The following is a 15,072-nucleotide window of genomic DNA, read 5'->3' as shown; positions in this document are numbered from 1 at the left end:
AAGGGACTACTGAATCAGCATCTTTTGTTCAAAGAGACTGAGAAGTATTTAAAAATGAAACAATTTAAGAAATTCCAGATGTTAGCATAGATCAAGAGAGGAAAAACAATATTCAGCCTAAAAAAGTATTTTTATCTCAATTGCAAAATAAACGATTGCTTTTAAAGAAAAAAGCCAGAAACTTTTCTCTAAAGTTTTAAAAATGTCATTACCAGTACTGAGCAACAAAACATGTTTTACTATTTGAAATTTCAACAGAGTAATCACTACAATACATGGTGGCGTAACATGTAAAGCTTCATGCAAATACACTTAAGGCAGTCAGTGACAGCAGTGTGAATGCCTTGCTTAACCAGAAAACGCATCTGTACTTTCAATCTCTTTAGTATCACCTGTGATTACATCACAATAAAACTGGTTCAGGTAAAACCCTGTAACTAAAATGTACCAAGTAAAAGCAATCTACAAAATTATTTCAATTCATATTTTATGTATTGAAGACTAAGCCAAAGAACTACCACATTTTCTTACTTATGAAACTGCTATTGCAGTCCACATTTTCTATATTTCTATGAATTAAAATAGGTGGGATTAGACACATATTTAGTATGCTACCTCACAGATCTTGCTTCTCAAAGAATACATTTTTCTCTATGCCAGGGAAGAGAGTTTTGGAAGCCTACTGCAATCACAGAAGAAACAAATACTACTTTATAAGATTTTTCCTTTTCCTCCTGTTGTGGTTTCTATAAAAGGAACATTGCTTCTTCATGACATTCAAATTCACCACCCCCAGTGATGTACTGAAATTAGAAATTGCAAATATTTGTCAGCAGTATGATGATAGAATGATGTGAAGAATCCAATTGATCTGAAGGTTACGTTTAGGCTAACCTAAAAAAATATATAAATTTTGAATTTAATAATAAATGATGATGAGCAACTGAGAAGGCAGCATAACTACCACACTCAGCCTCCACATTTCATTTAGCAGAGCACTGATTTCAGAAAGTCAGCTTTATTATGGGAAAAAAGTGCTAAAGTTTAAGCTGGAGAAATAGTCTCTCATGATTTGAGAATATACAGATGATAAATAACATGAATTATTACAACTTATACAGCACTGTAACAGTATTAAATATCATCTAAATGCAAAGTCACAGAAAGTGGTTGTGAGAGTACTCTAGCTCTCTGTCTCCCATTTAAAGCAGAATCACAGTCCAGGACAGCTGTGGCTTGATCCAGTGAAGTCTCACCAGCTCCTGAACAAAGAGGCTCTCCAGCCTTGCTGTAACCTGACAGACTGCAACAATAACGTCCTTGTGGAGCTTCTTGGAGTGTCTCATCTGAACTCCTAAGCTGCAGCATGAGGTTGCTGGCCCTTGTTGCACTGCTTGGCAAGGGTATGAAGACTTCAGCTCTCACCTAAGCAAGCACTTACACACTGCTGATCACCACACAGCATTCCTTTTGCTCAGCTGAATAAACACGGTGCTCTCAGCCTCTCTGCCTACCTGCTGCATGTGGTAACCCTAAATGCTATTTCAAAATATATACCTAAGAACAGAAATTTGCTTTATCTCCATGCTATTAAACACGGAAGTTTTGCCTGCAAGTAACAAGAATTTTTAGATCTTACAGCAGCAAGAAAGAGAAGGTGGGTAGGTTTGGTATAAACAATGTTCAGCCTAAAGGGAGCTGCACAGGAAAACCATCACGATAATTTTACTGTAACATGATCCATCAACTGACATGGGGTTCCATGCAAGTGCATAGCCAACAAGGCATGCTTCAGTAGTGCATTCTGAAAAAATCTCTTATGTGATTAAGAAACACTAAAATGCACTAATGCAGGCACAGGGTTTTTTTTGTCACTAAAAGAAGTAACTGTATTCCAAAAGTATACAAAACTCCCTTAGCATTGTTAATTTCTGTAAGAAAAAAAAGTAAAATGTTTGAGTCTTTAAGAGATTGTTAAGCTTATCACACACACACAAAAATGTGAATTGTTACACTTGTCACATGCTTATAGCAACAGGCAAAATCTTTAAAATAAAGCAGCATGCTTTTAAAAAATTCACTCAGTACATTTTTTGTATTAAAACAAGCCCAAATCCTGCAATAAACCTATCTGCAATTAAGTAATTTAGAATGCTTTTACAGTATTTATTCTTTTGGAGTATGAAAAGAAAATCCATGGGTTTGCTTTATTCATCAAAGTGTAAATAAAAGCATTACACTCACGCGATTCAAAACTTGGCCATCATCTGCATCAGAAACAATGCTTCCCCTGCGGTTGGAACGACTAAAATAGTCAGCAGCAGTTTCACTTTGATCAGATAAACCAGAGGACTTTAAAAGATAAGGAAAAGATGAAAGAGAACTGAAGAGGACACCACTGAATGAAAAAAGTTTATTAAAAACCAAAAATAATCCTACCTTAAATCTTCATTATTGAACTAAAAACAATGAATATTTATTACTGATCCATTTTCCTCAATTAGAGTAATATAAGAAAACAACCAGATACCAAAGGGTGTAGTATTAATTTAGGATCAAACATAAACTACAAAAATTTTTAAAAGTTTGCAGATTATAAAACAGATTATATAAATTGATAAATAAAAAGTATTAATTTTCCCTACAAATGTTGTCTTTTTTCAAATCAACACGAAGCCAAAAGCGCTAGATATTATCTGGGCTTCTTCTCATTCTAAGTTTAAGATGTCCTAGACTAGAAGGCAAAGATGTATGTCAGACAGGCACCTAAAAAGGAGGGAAAAAATGCTAGTGCTACATATTTCTCATTAAAAATGGCAAAATATATCTAAGAGCATTACAGCAATTACATCTGCCATGAGACCTCAAGTGAAATATCCAACTGAGAAATATTAGGCATGTAAAACACAGAATTTAATGGGAAGAGTTGGTTTATCATAAGCTTATTGATAACATTCTACTTCAAAAGGCAGAAAGTTAAAACTAAACACAACATTTACAGTGAAAGTGAGAAAAAAATCCTTATATGAACAGTTTGAAAATATATTGTCCTTATCCAATTCTCAGAATATAAAAAATATAAAATCTTTACACTTGACGTATGTGTAGCCTTATTCTGATTAAAAGATACCAAGATGTCTAAAAGTTACATATATAACTGGTATACAAAAACCAGTTTATTGATGAACACCTGGCTCAGATTATGCTATTTCAGGACTATAGAATTTGTATTTGTTGTCACTGATCTGTTACATTCTATTTCTCTGACAATAAATTTTCCAGCTACATCTATATTTTAAATAGTATCTTAATTTTCGTTAAATATAGCTAGGTAGGTAAATTTTGATAGTTGGAAATTTGACTAAACTTTCCTACTGCACTTGCACTTCACAAACTATAAAGATACTGAAGAGAATTCTTCATATTTATCATGATTACAGCAAAAGAACAAACAACTTGGGCTGTATACAATCTATGACAATACTGGTCTTTCATTCGAAATCCACCTCTCTCTGTTGTTGAGAAGTCCATATACCTGATAAACCTTGCTGTCCATCCTTCTATATTTTTTCATACTCCTAGTATCTTTCCCAATGGGTTCACCATAACTGCTACATTTTAAGATGGAGAAACATCATACGGTTTCTCACAAGTGTTTTCTACCTTTTCCATCTCTCCTACTTGCTCTTCTGATTTCCAGAGAATATTAAACTGACTTCAAATGCATCATCCAGAGTAAAACCAAAATACAAGCCACAGAAACAGTAGGAAATGAATGTTAAATTATTCATATGATTTCTACCTCATCTGCTATTCAGGATTATTTCATTAAACAAATACTTTGAACTCTATTAAGCATTCACTAGTGTGAGTGAATGTACCTTGGCATTATTGGTGTAATATAAACATAGTGAGATCTGATATATATATACACACACACACTCCTATATGTCTAAAAGCATACAAATTTAAGAAATTAATCTCAGTGTTCAGAAAAACTAAGGAGACAAGCAGTGTTTTCACAGTACAAGAGATTACATATCTATGTCAATACCTGTTAGGTTTTAGAATTTCATAAAGCAACAGCAAAATTACCTTTTTCCTACACCCTCAAAAATTCACTCTGATCTCACTTGTAGTTAAAAACACTAGTTTTTTCCCAAATGGGATTTTTTTTTGTTTAGTACCTATAACGCTCTTAATGTGAGAAATTTAAAAAAGGAGTGAACATTTCAATTTAGCCCATACTAGAACACCGATCACTTTTTTGTTTTGTGTAGCTAAATAAATGAGCAGCTGTATCAATGCAAGTTAGACAATTGTTCTGCAGCAGAAGCAAAATAACTCTTTAAAATCACTTTGCAGCACAAAAAGACAGCTTTAGAATGACACTTTTAATACAATACAGACCCAGAACAAATTTCTCCCATTTTGGATACAGGTTACCATAAAAATGAGCAAACTTCTTACTGCATGATGTAACAGTTTCCATTAATCCTCTTCCCCAAAACAAAGACTTTTCCACATGCACTGTAGTATGTTTCATGTGCTTGCCCAATCTATGACATAGTGTGGTAATGCCAACAATGTACTATACTTCAGTTACAAGTTGTTTATAACAAACATTAAAAAGATATATAGAAAAACAAATTCCTTCTACAGTTCACTGTCTTACTGCTAAAAATGTACACCTTGCTAAAAGTCACATCACTGACAAATCAAAACTTATGTGGAACAGAAAAGTCAAATCTGTGTATCAGTCAGTGAAATGATCCCAAGTGAATGTACTCGTAACTGCTGATGTGTTAGTATCAAAGCATTCAGCAAATCGTGCATTGGAATGCTCACCACAGGACTACTTCGGACTGAGCTTGCTCTTGAAGAATAACTGTATTCAGACGGCTAAAGAAAAGTTATGAAGGACATTTTCACAATTTTCATATATTTTTGTCTGCAGAAAACAAATATAATGAAAGAAACAACCAAAGGCCTATTACACTAAGAGTGCAAGAACTATTTGAGTTATGTCATCCATCACCACACAACGAGGCCTGAGAAAGAAGGAATGAAGTACCATGCATACCCAGTCTCAGCCATATCATGCCACACTCATACACTGTAATTCCTATCCACAGTCATGCACTCTCTTATCCAATTTGTTTCCATGCAGTAGCATACTTTCATGTACCCAAAAAAAAAAAAAAATTAAATATTCTCAGCAGCATTTGCTATTACTACTAGGCACGTCGATTTCCACATGTCACTAAAAATTCCCTTGAAAACCAGTGAAATAGTGGGGAAAAATCAAATCTTAACTATTTGCATAATTTAATTAAATGTTTAAATTGCAATTTGGTTTTAACTGCTCTGAAACCTCCAGAAGTTATAACACACCCTGGGAAATAAAGCTATGCTGTACACTTAGTGGTTTTATTTTACACTCACCCATGCACATTGTCCTGAAAGACTTATGTTTGAAGCTGCAAGGCTGAAATCTATTTAAGTAGTGGATAATAAAAGCAGCTCTGAGAAACACATCTTAAAAAGAAAAACACCTACCATTTCATGCTGCTTTGCCCCTCCCTATGAAGAAACCTCTGTGAGGAATTAGAATTATATGTATACCAGAGTTACATGTCATAGCAGTCTTTATGGTCATGTTCTCTCACTGAATCTTCTAATGTCTTCTTGAGAACATATACAAAACTAAAAAAGGTAAATAATCTATTTGTAATCCAAGTGCAAAAGAAGATTTCACTAACTAATTAAAAATAATATGTAATATTTGGTATTTTTTATATAGGTTTAGCATGTCTCTAAATGGCAGTGTAAGGTAGATTTCAACTATGATAGCAGAAAAAAGCATAGTTTCAGACATGTACATTACTTTTTAAAAATATTTTTTGTAGAGCTATCTTAGCCATTCTTATGGAACTACTAGCTACTTTATTTTTTAAAGATGCAGATTAGGTTTTCATGCTATTGCATTTTTTTATGTTTATTAAATTTAAAAGTTCAAAATTATTCAAGGTGTATTTACCACAAACTTCAGTAGTCTCCTGATTTCCATCCAAATGCTTAACTTTTTAAATATTTTTTTTTTTAGTATTACACATGCAGTTGTTATTTAGTATGCTTGAATTAACTTGTTCTAACCCCAGTGCTCTTCATCACTGTTGCATTCACCAACTTAATGCTCGTCTGTAAAAAGAGCAGTAAAACAGCAACAACTAAAATACTTTAGAGGTAATTTAACAATGTTAAGAAAATTAAACTCAATGCCTCCAGAAAGTGATACACCTTCAGTGAGAAAATGCAATTCTAAAAATGTCCAAAAAATGCACATGTAATATTGTCAAGCCTCATGGTCATACAATACAAATTTAAGGCAATCGTGCAAATGGTGCTTACAAAACAAACTGATACGTCTTATCAAACCAGTGTTTAAAGGAGACGCCTATGAATAAAAGTGTAATTTTATATTTATATTGGGCCATTCAAACATCTAAAGATAAGTAAGATATTGTTTTACATTGTACTAACCCTGTAACTCCTAGTTGGTGCCACTGGATCACTGTATAGAGAAGATGACTATAATGTGAAGAACAGAGCAAGTCAGAAATACTTTTTCCGCATACATAATTTTTTTTATTTATGCTCTATATTCCACAGAAGTCCTAAAGATTGAAATGCTAAATTTTAGTCTATCTATAGTAGACAGAAACTTTCAGAAAAGAGTGGAGAGCCTCCAGGAAAACCTATTATCTTTGAAATAAATTTAAACATTATTAAACTAATCTAGCATTTTTTTAAGTAGATTTGTGGAAGAGAGTGAAAAAATTAAGTACTTCTCAAATAACATGTCCGTTTCCTCTAGCTAGTTATTTGAGCCTGGTCATGACCACAGCTGCAGATACTGGAGGATATTACTTATCTCGTGACATATCAGTGTTTTATCATTTATATTAAGATGGAAAAGAGTACAGCAATGGTGGTAAACATTTAAGACTGGTTTTTTTTGTTGGTATTAAAAGATAGGAATTTGATACACCAACTGTCACAGCTGCTGGTTCTTTTCTGTATATCATACAGAATAATGAAACAGAAGTTATTTTATATTTAAAACCTCACACGCAGAACCAAGTAACCTGCATGTAATACATTAATTCTATAAAACACAATAGCTACAAGCAGAAAATACAACTCTTACCATTTTTAACTGTAACAGTTGCAAGTTTCATAGAGAGACATGTTAGTATCCTATGGCATAAGTAAGCAAAACCACATAATATGTATTTCACATAAATAATTAAATAATTATAAAAAGAGGAGACAGACCCGAACATGGTAGGAAGAAACTGGTTTACTATATACCAGGCTGCTATAATTTCTTTGATCATAGTACATTCCACTCTGAGTGGTGAGGAAGTAAAGAAGAGAGAAAACAAAGGTTGCATCTGTAGATCTTGCAAACAAATTTTTATCTTAACATTGCCCAAGTATTCCCAAGCCAAGAACTCATGCCGAATACCGTAAAGTTTTCCCTACTGTTGACCCCAAATCCATGTAACCTTCTTAAGCAAGTAAAGAATAAAAGCCCCCAAACTACCATGTACTCTGTATATCAGCATTATCTGTATTTCTAATGCCATGCTCAAACAAAATAATAAATAATTTTGGTATTTTTCCTCCATAATAAAAAAGAAAACTCAAAAAGCTTGACAAGTGCAGCAAGAAATACATTGAAAAAAATATTTGAAAAGACTTGCTAATAATTAGTACAATTATTTAGTTAATCTTTTTCCCATTAGATATCATCATGAATCAAAGCATTTTGGAGAGAGAGAAGGACAGAAATCCCTAATAATTGAATTTGGGCTGAATGCTTATGTGACACCAGCATAGCTTGTACCCTACCACTACTCTTTACATACCAAAAGTCTAGCAATTATACTTTGACTTATTTCTGTTGGGTTTTGACACTGTCTACACAAATTGAATATATATGCACAGGTGAGGCAAAAAATTCATACACATACACAAAAAAGAACAACCAGATAAATAAAAACACAGCAAAAAGTAGTGCCTGCACAACACAGCAGGCACTCTTATTTCAATAGGCAACAAAAAGCAGAAATATTCATATTAATCATTTGTATAGGAACTACAGGAACAGGAAAACAGCACTTCAAAAGCACATGGAGAAATGCTGTAATATAATAGTAAGTAAATAAAAATTACTTCAACCTAGTCTCAACACAAACATCCACTAACCTTCTGATACCCTCAATGCCTAATACAATTGCTAATTCGTCAGTACCAAAACCTGTCTGAAAAATTACATACAAAATATTTCATTTATTGACACTATATTCACATGTTAAACACTGAACTTTCTAGAATAGTTTCTGCACAATCACAATAATTCCCATGCCTTTCTCAATACTGGATTAATATGGCAAATTCAATCTGCTGTGTATCTACATTTTAAATGTTTCTAGCTATGTGATAGGGGATAAGTGGGAGTAATAGAACACGTATCTCCATCCGGACTGAATAAACTTCAGTCCAGAGAAGTGCTGCCTTTAAACAGTTCCAAGGGCCATTTCCAGGCCTCTAGCAGAACAAGATTTCTATTCAGCTGATTCCATTGATGCTATATGAATACATCACACTGATATGAACACAGTTTCAAAAACAAATTCAGGTCAGAATCTGATCAATATGAGGATTTTTTTCCGTAAAAACATTAATGCAAATGTCAGGAAGCTAACAAATTTATCCATGAATCTACACACTTAGTATATTTATAATGAATATTATACTGGAAAACTAAACAATAAACCTTTAGGGGATAAAGAGCTTTCTGTCTTGAACTTTGAGATTAATTGTAAGCATGACTCTAAGAATAAAATTTAGAGAATTAATACCACTATAATAACAGCATCTTCATATCTTCAATCTTAAAATATAAAGAAGACAGACATAAGGATTTAAGGGTTTTATCATCTAAAACAGAAACAACAAAGGAAATTCTAACTACATAATTAGAAAAAATAGGCCGTGCTTCTATCACTGTGTTAAAAAGAAGTGGTAAGTGGAACTATAATCAACCCTATTCTCATTAACATAGGCTTGGCCAAAAGCTAGTGCACACATTCCACCAAAAAAAAAAATTAAACCAATAAACAAACTAAAAAAGCTTAATAATACAGACTAAGTTAAGCACTATATTGTGCTTGCCTATCTGGTAGCTAATTCAGATAATGTTGTTTAAACAAACAGCTTTTTAAGCTGCTTACATATTCCTTTTGGTGGTACTTAATGGTAGCCTTTTGTTAATAAACACATGGATCTTATGTGGCATAACACCACTGAGAATATGATGCAATAACTATCACTTCATCAAAATATGGAAGAAGTCTTTGAAGAAAAGTATAAAAACCAGCTGCTCTTTCTCTGGACTGAAATAACTTTCCATTAGATTAAGTTAAAGTTTCTATGTGATAATGGAGAATACAAATTGATGCATATACACTTTTTTCCCCTAGGGATGTCCTTCAAGTCTATCCTTCAATCTGCATGTCACTTCACTACAAAGTTTAGAAATAACAACTAAATACTAGAAAGTGTTTACTATAAGACAGTTGTCTTTTCTCCCTGAAAAAATTTATACATGTAATTTACAGGAAGTGTTAGAATTATAAAACTATTCTAGGTCTGAATATGTGATAGCACAAAGTTACAGACTTTTTAAAGTCAAGAATTTAAAGTCACTAATTAGTACCATTACACCTTAGAAACAAAGCACAAAACCAGTCTTCACTCAAATACATGCAAAGTATTAACACAGAAGGACCAAGTATCTCGCAGATCTACCCATGGTGTTGCCATACTAAAGTAAAATAAAATTAAACAAAGTGAAAATCACAACGTTAAAAAAATACTTTCTTTTCAAAGAATGACTAAGAAGACTTACAGGAAAAATACAAAAAAACCATATTCCACTAATTATGAAAACTTAAACATGAAGGAATGTCCACTTATCCAGATCTGAAGTGCTTTCTGAGGCTGGACCACTTAATAAAAATTAATCTTTTTCCCCAGCTGCATCTCAATAATGAAAAGTGAGATAATTTTGGACAGCACTATGCTATGTGAAATATTTCATGTCATTTTAGTAACAGAATTTTAAATAATGAAGACAAGTCTGATATGGTAGATTTCATTTAACTGAGACAGCATTTACAAGGTTATGTAACAGAAGGCTCATCTCCACATGGGCAAAGCACTCTAAAGGATCATCCTTGTTGAGCTGTGCAACTCATCATGATGCAATGACTTTCCAGGGCACCTTACAGGCTCAGGAAGGTCACTGCCTACAAGGTACAGAACATTAAAGACTTTACAGGAGGAAGGGAAAAGAGTATTTTGAGATCAGGGAGGAATTAAAGGTGAGGATAGAGGGATTAAGTGTTTTCAGGTGGAGCAAGTGTGTGAAAAAGAAGGAAGAGTGTGATGAAAGGGCCAGATGTGTGTAAAGAGAAAGGGAATCTATCAGATTTGGCAGCTTTTAAGAATACTAATAAAATCAGCTTCATAATAATAGTTTAGCCAGTGTCCCATGTTTCTTGTCACTCAGCAACAGCAAAATTTGTGAAGTTTATACTTTTTTTTTAACTTAGAAAACTAAAATTTTCACAACAAGCATGGCTTTTTCCAGTTCATTTAAAAATTTCACAGGTGTTTTGACTGTAGGTAATAAGCAAATACAAAATATAATTTAACGTCAAACTAAGCCTACTTGTAACACAACAGAAAAAAGAGACTGAAGGTAATTTGAAAATATTACATTATAGAGTAGTAGCATGCTAGAGTATTGTGCAGTGTAACTTTCAAAATGAGGAGTAATGAGAGAATTGCAAGAAAAAAAAAATTTGTCTATTCTTACATCTGCGAATTTCTTCTAGACATCAAATTAACACCAGAATTTCCCTGGATTTAGATTTCAAATTTGCTTATAAGTTAATATATACCTTATAACTTACTTCTTTTTTTAGCTTTTAACAATCTACTAAATAATGTTTAACTTGCCTAAACTAGGAATTCCACAAAATACAAAGAAATACCCATTACTGAAAAGGCAAAATATCTGTACTTCTAAAATCACATCATAAAAAGAGAAAAATACTTCCTGTTGTAAATTTCAACATGTTTGTACCTATCAAGTCTGATGGCCAACCCTTTTCTGTTTTATTTTACTTCTCTACTATGGACAATGGAAGAGAGCAACAGAAGAGATGAATTCCATTCACACCTGTAAGTGTTGTCTTGAAGATAACTTCATTTAGCACTCTCTTTCAGCTCTCACATTTGCTATCACAAAGTGCTTGATTACATCAATCATTGCAGCAGTCCCATTAATGCCATTTTCTATAAAATGCTTTCACCAAGCTACTGCTTTGGTAACTAGACACAGAAAATGTTACAATGTGAGCACATCACATTCTAAATAAATGCATACTCATTCCAGGTTACACACTGCAAGATCTCTCCTTTTGGAGGTACTTGCTCTGTTCCTGTAAGATGCACTGACTCTTGAGAATGGAAGTATAAAAATATGTCAGGATATGAAATAAATTTTTAAATGTAATTGTATTACTCTTCACTGAATGACAGAAAACTACCAAGGCAGTCAAAGAAATTCCAAGTAAGACCCCCCACAAATGAGTTATCTGCCCAATTCAAACCCTCTTGTTTAGACAACAACCAATTACTTAATCTCTATCTTAGCATATTTGCTATGTCAGCCAAGAAAAGAGCAGATCTGACAAAATCTATATCAGCTCACAAGTTTCTAAAAGCTGCACATAGCATATTTTACATGTTTTCTTGATAAAGCATTTACTGTTCAAAATTATTTGGTAAAAATACCTGTGCAGCAAATTGCAGAAACACTTAACACTAGGACTCGCATGACAGTATACAAAATTCAGTTAAGCGAAAACTACATTTAATTGCAAAGACCTCTTAGCAATCACCTTTTTTGAAAGTCACACAAAGAAACAGCTCATTCCAACTTCCAAAATACATAAAAACAACACTTTTATTTTAGTAATTTGTCCTTTTCCTGGCCTATATACCCAGATCAATGACCAGCTGATTTCTACGCAGATCCAAGACCAGGAAAATGTTAACATAACCTCAATAAAAATGTTCTGTAGCAACAGACATATTGCCCAAAAATTATATAGAAGAGCCTATACAATAAATATTTCTGTCAATAGTCTTTGGGATATCTTTCATCATTCAGCTAAATATTTTGCCATTAATGAATAATATATTCCCACCTTCTCAAAGAAAGAGAATCTAGTATCATACCAAACTTTTCTGCAAATTGTATCTTAAGGTACTTGTACCTTTTCTTTCACAAATACTACAGAACACAGTAGCACTCAAAGTGCAAGAAAAGACTGGAAAACTGAAACATATAAAAATAAACTACCTTGTTAACATTGATGGAAATAAAGTACTAGATGAACTTAAACATTAAATGTGACTTAAAATTACTAAAACTGCAAATACTTAAGACACTTGAAGATTCATCCTCTCCACTAGAAAAAGAAACCAGAACCCAAATCTTTTTCTCCTTTGGTTTGGTTTCTGAAGGCCATGATCAAAAAGAAGTACACAGCTTGAACACAAACCAAATGTGAATGTCGACTGGACTGGTGAGAGTTTCTGGCCCTCTCTGCATCTTCCTGAGAAAGAAGAAATGTAGTTATTTCATAAGAAAGGAAAAAACCCCATGACACAATACCAGGAAGCCAAAGTGAGCAACATGCAGTTAGCACTTTTAATGCTATATGTCATTTTGAATAATCCACGGCAAGTAAACTCATTCAAGTCACAAGAGCTTATTTCACCTGATTTAAGTAATCATGCCAAGATATTACATTAGGGGATGTAAATAAGGCAGGTTAATATAATTTATAATTACTGCTCAGTCGTTAGTTACTCTTTCTTATGATTAATATATTAATGCAGAAAAAAGCACAAAATTGTTTAAATTGAGAAATTAAAGGGAAAATAGAGAGCTTTACAAAATTACAAGTACACTAGTAAGAAATGTACCATATAACTACTACATTCAGATTTTAAGTAATTTACAAAGTTATTTTAGCCGTAATAGAAATTATCATTCTCAGTTGCCTCATACATATTTTGCATTTTCTTCTCTTTAGACCAAAGCTTCTTAGAGCAAATTGATCAACTTTAAGTTCTACAGCTAGTTTTACTCTACAGTGACTGTGAAAATAATAAACTCAACTGATAAAAATCTGAGTGATGACAACTAGCTAAGGCATATTAATATATCTTATTCTGTTGAAAGATGAGAGAATGTTCATTTTGCTTCACCCAAGAAAATATGAGAAAAGAAGCAAGACAAAAACCACAACTAATTTAAAATTAAAACATGTTTCACGTGTCATAAGCACCTCAAATTATTACAGTTAAGAATAACCTTAATTTAAAAACCATCCCATTTGGAGGCTACTACACAGTTCTAAAGATAGGCATTCTTCCTTAATTTACTTATTTCCTACAGTTTTCAACATTTTGAACTATTCTAAAGGTTGTAAGCCAGTAATTTATAGAATTAAAGGTTTTGCCTCCAGATTAAAGATACCCATAAAACTAGCTTTCGTATTGCTTATGGTCACATGGTTATCCTCTGCAGCTTGCCTGGATACATTAGTTTGTTTAAAACTATTTTATGACTCTTCAGTATTCAACAGGCTTATTTAAAACTCTGCCAGAGAATTGCCATGGGGAGAGGGTAGGTTCATTTCATAGTGACATTTTAGTCTTCCTTTCTATACTGTTTGTTTTAAGGTTTAAAATGAATGTTCATGCTATTTAACTTTTCAACACAATATAGTTAGATCATTGCCATTCCTTGTATCTCTGGTCTAAATGGACAAGTACCTCTTAGTAATATCTGCAGCAGGCAAGAAGAGAGTTTGCTACTTATTAAGATTCCTCTTAACTGGTGGGTAACGAGCCCCTCGACGACATTCCATCAGAAAATAGAAAGCCTATGTTAAGTGTTCAGCGTATTCAGATTGAAGGATTATGCACTACAGGACCTATGGCAAAGAGATAGCTGCTGCTGGTATCTATCAAGTTTGATTTCTAAAAGTTCAAGTTGGAATTATGCATGTTATCCAATACAGAGGTTACATCTCCCAGTCTAGGAAAGGATTGCACATCTGTTCAGAGATCTCCTGCAGCAGATGTACCTCTTAGGACTGCAAAAAGTAAGGTGGCATTCAGTTGAGTGCCATTAATTTTGAGTGAGATTCCTCACAAATACAATCTATGCTCTACGTTCTGGAAACCCTTGATCTTAAGCAAAAAAACCTTCAAAGGTACACTCCGCCAAGAAATACAGAAACTGTGTTGATCTTGAGAACATAAGAACGAACGTGTGCACAAATATCAGATAGGCAAAGAGACAATAAAGAGTCAATACCACTTTGCAAATAAAATTCTAATGACATTCCTTGGATTTCTCAACAGAGATTAACTGTAATTGTGGTTTTCACTATTTGAAATGATGGCCAGTCTTATTGTGTATTACTTAAATCTTGGTTATTCAAAACATTCCCACAGTGAACACATTCCTAAAAGCCAGAATAACCCCTGACATCTCCCATATACCCTTTAAAGAGGCAAATTAAGTTTGAGAAAGGAACCCTCTAAAGAAACATTGCAATTAAGTCAGTCTCACTCCAGTGCCAGGTAAAATCATGAAAAATCCTATTCTAGGAGGTACTGAAAAACACCTGGGAGACAACTCAGTCATTAGTCACAGCCAGTATGGCTTCATGAGGGGAAAACTGAGTCGAACCTCATTTTGTTATGCAACAGGGTGACCTAGGAAAGTCAGTAGATTGTATCCTTTTTTACTTCAGCAAAGCTTTTGATACTGTCTCTCACAGGATCCTCCTAGACAGAGTGGTCTGCTCACAGCTGGATAACCACGAATGCAATCAGTGACCAACTGGA

General features: G+C 33.4%; 1 protein-coding gene across 9 annotated transcripts in view; it reads right to left on the bottom strand.

Annotated features, from left to right (window-relative positions):
* LRRFIP2 (LRR binding FLII interacting protein 2) overlaps positions 1-15,072 on the bottom strand; it is a 56,728-nt gene that overhangs the window by 19,798 nt on the left and 21,858 nt on the right. Inside the window, exons 1-3 of one of the 9 annotated variants that reach the window (XM_066323252.1) lie at positions 7,339-7,763; positions 4,849-4,902; positions 2,245-2,352 (exon numbers count right to left, since the gene is read on the bottom strand). The exons of the other annotated variants lie outside the window; for them this stretch is intronic. Coding sequence (XP_066179349.1) covers positions 2,245-2,352; positions 4,849-4,902; positions 7,339-7,407 — 231 coding nt within the window. The 5' untranslated portion in view covers positions 7,408-7,763. Of the gene's footprint in view, positions 1-2,244; positions 2,353-4,848; positions 4,903-7,338; positions 7,764-15,072 lie in introns of those variants that run through there. 9 annotated transcript variants of the gene reach the window in all.

Source organism: Sylvia atricapilla, chromosome 1 (genome assembly GCF_009819655.1).
Source record: "Sylvia atricapilla isolate bSylAtr1 chromosome 1, bSylAtr1.pri, whole genome shotgun sequence".
Lineage (NCBI taxonomy): Eukaryota > Metazoa > Chordata > Aves > Passeriformes > Sylviidae > Sylvia > Sylvia atricapilla.
This window is presented reverse-complemented; position numbering and strand designations above follow the sequence as displayed.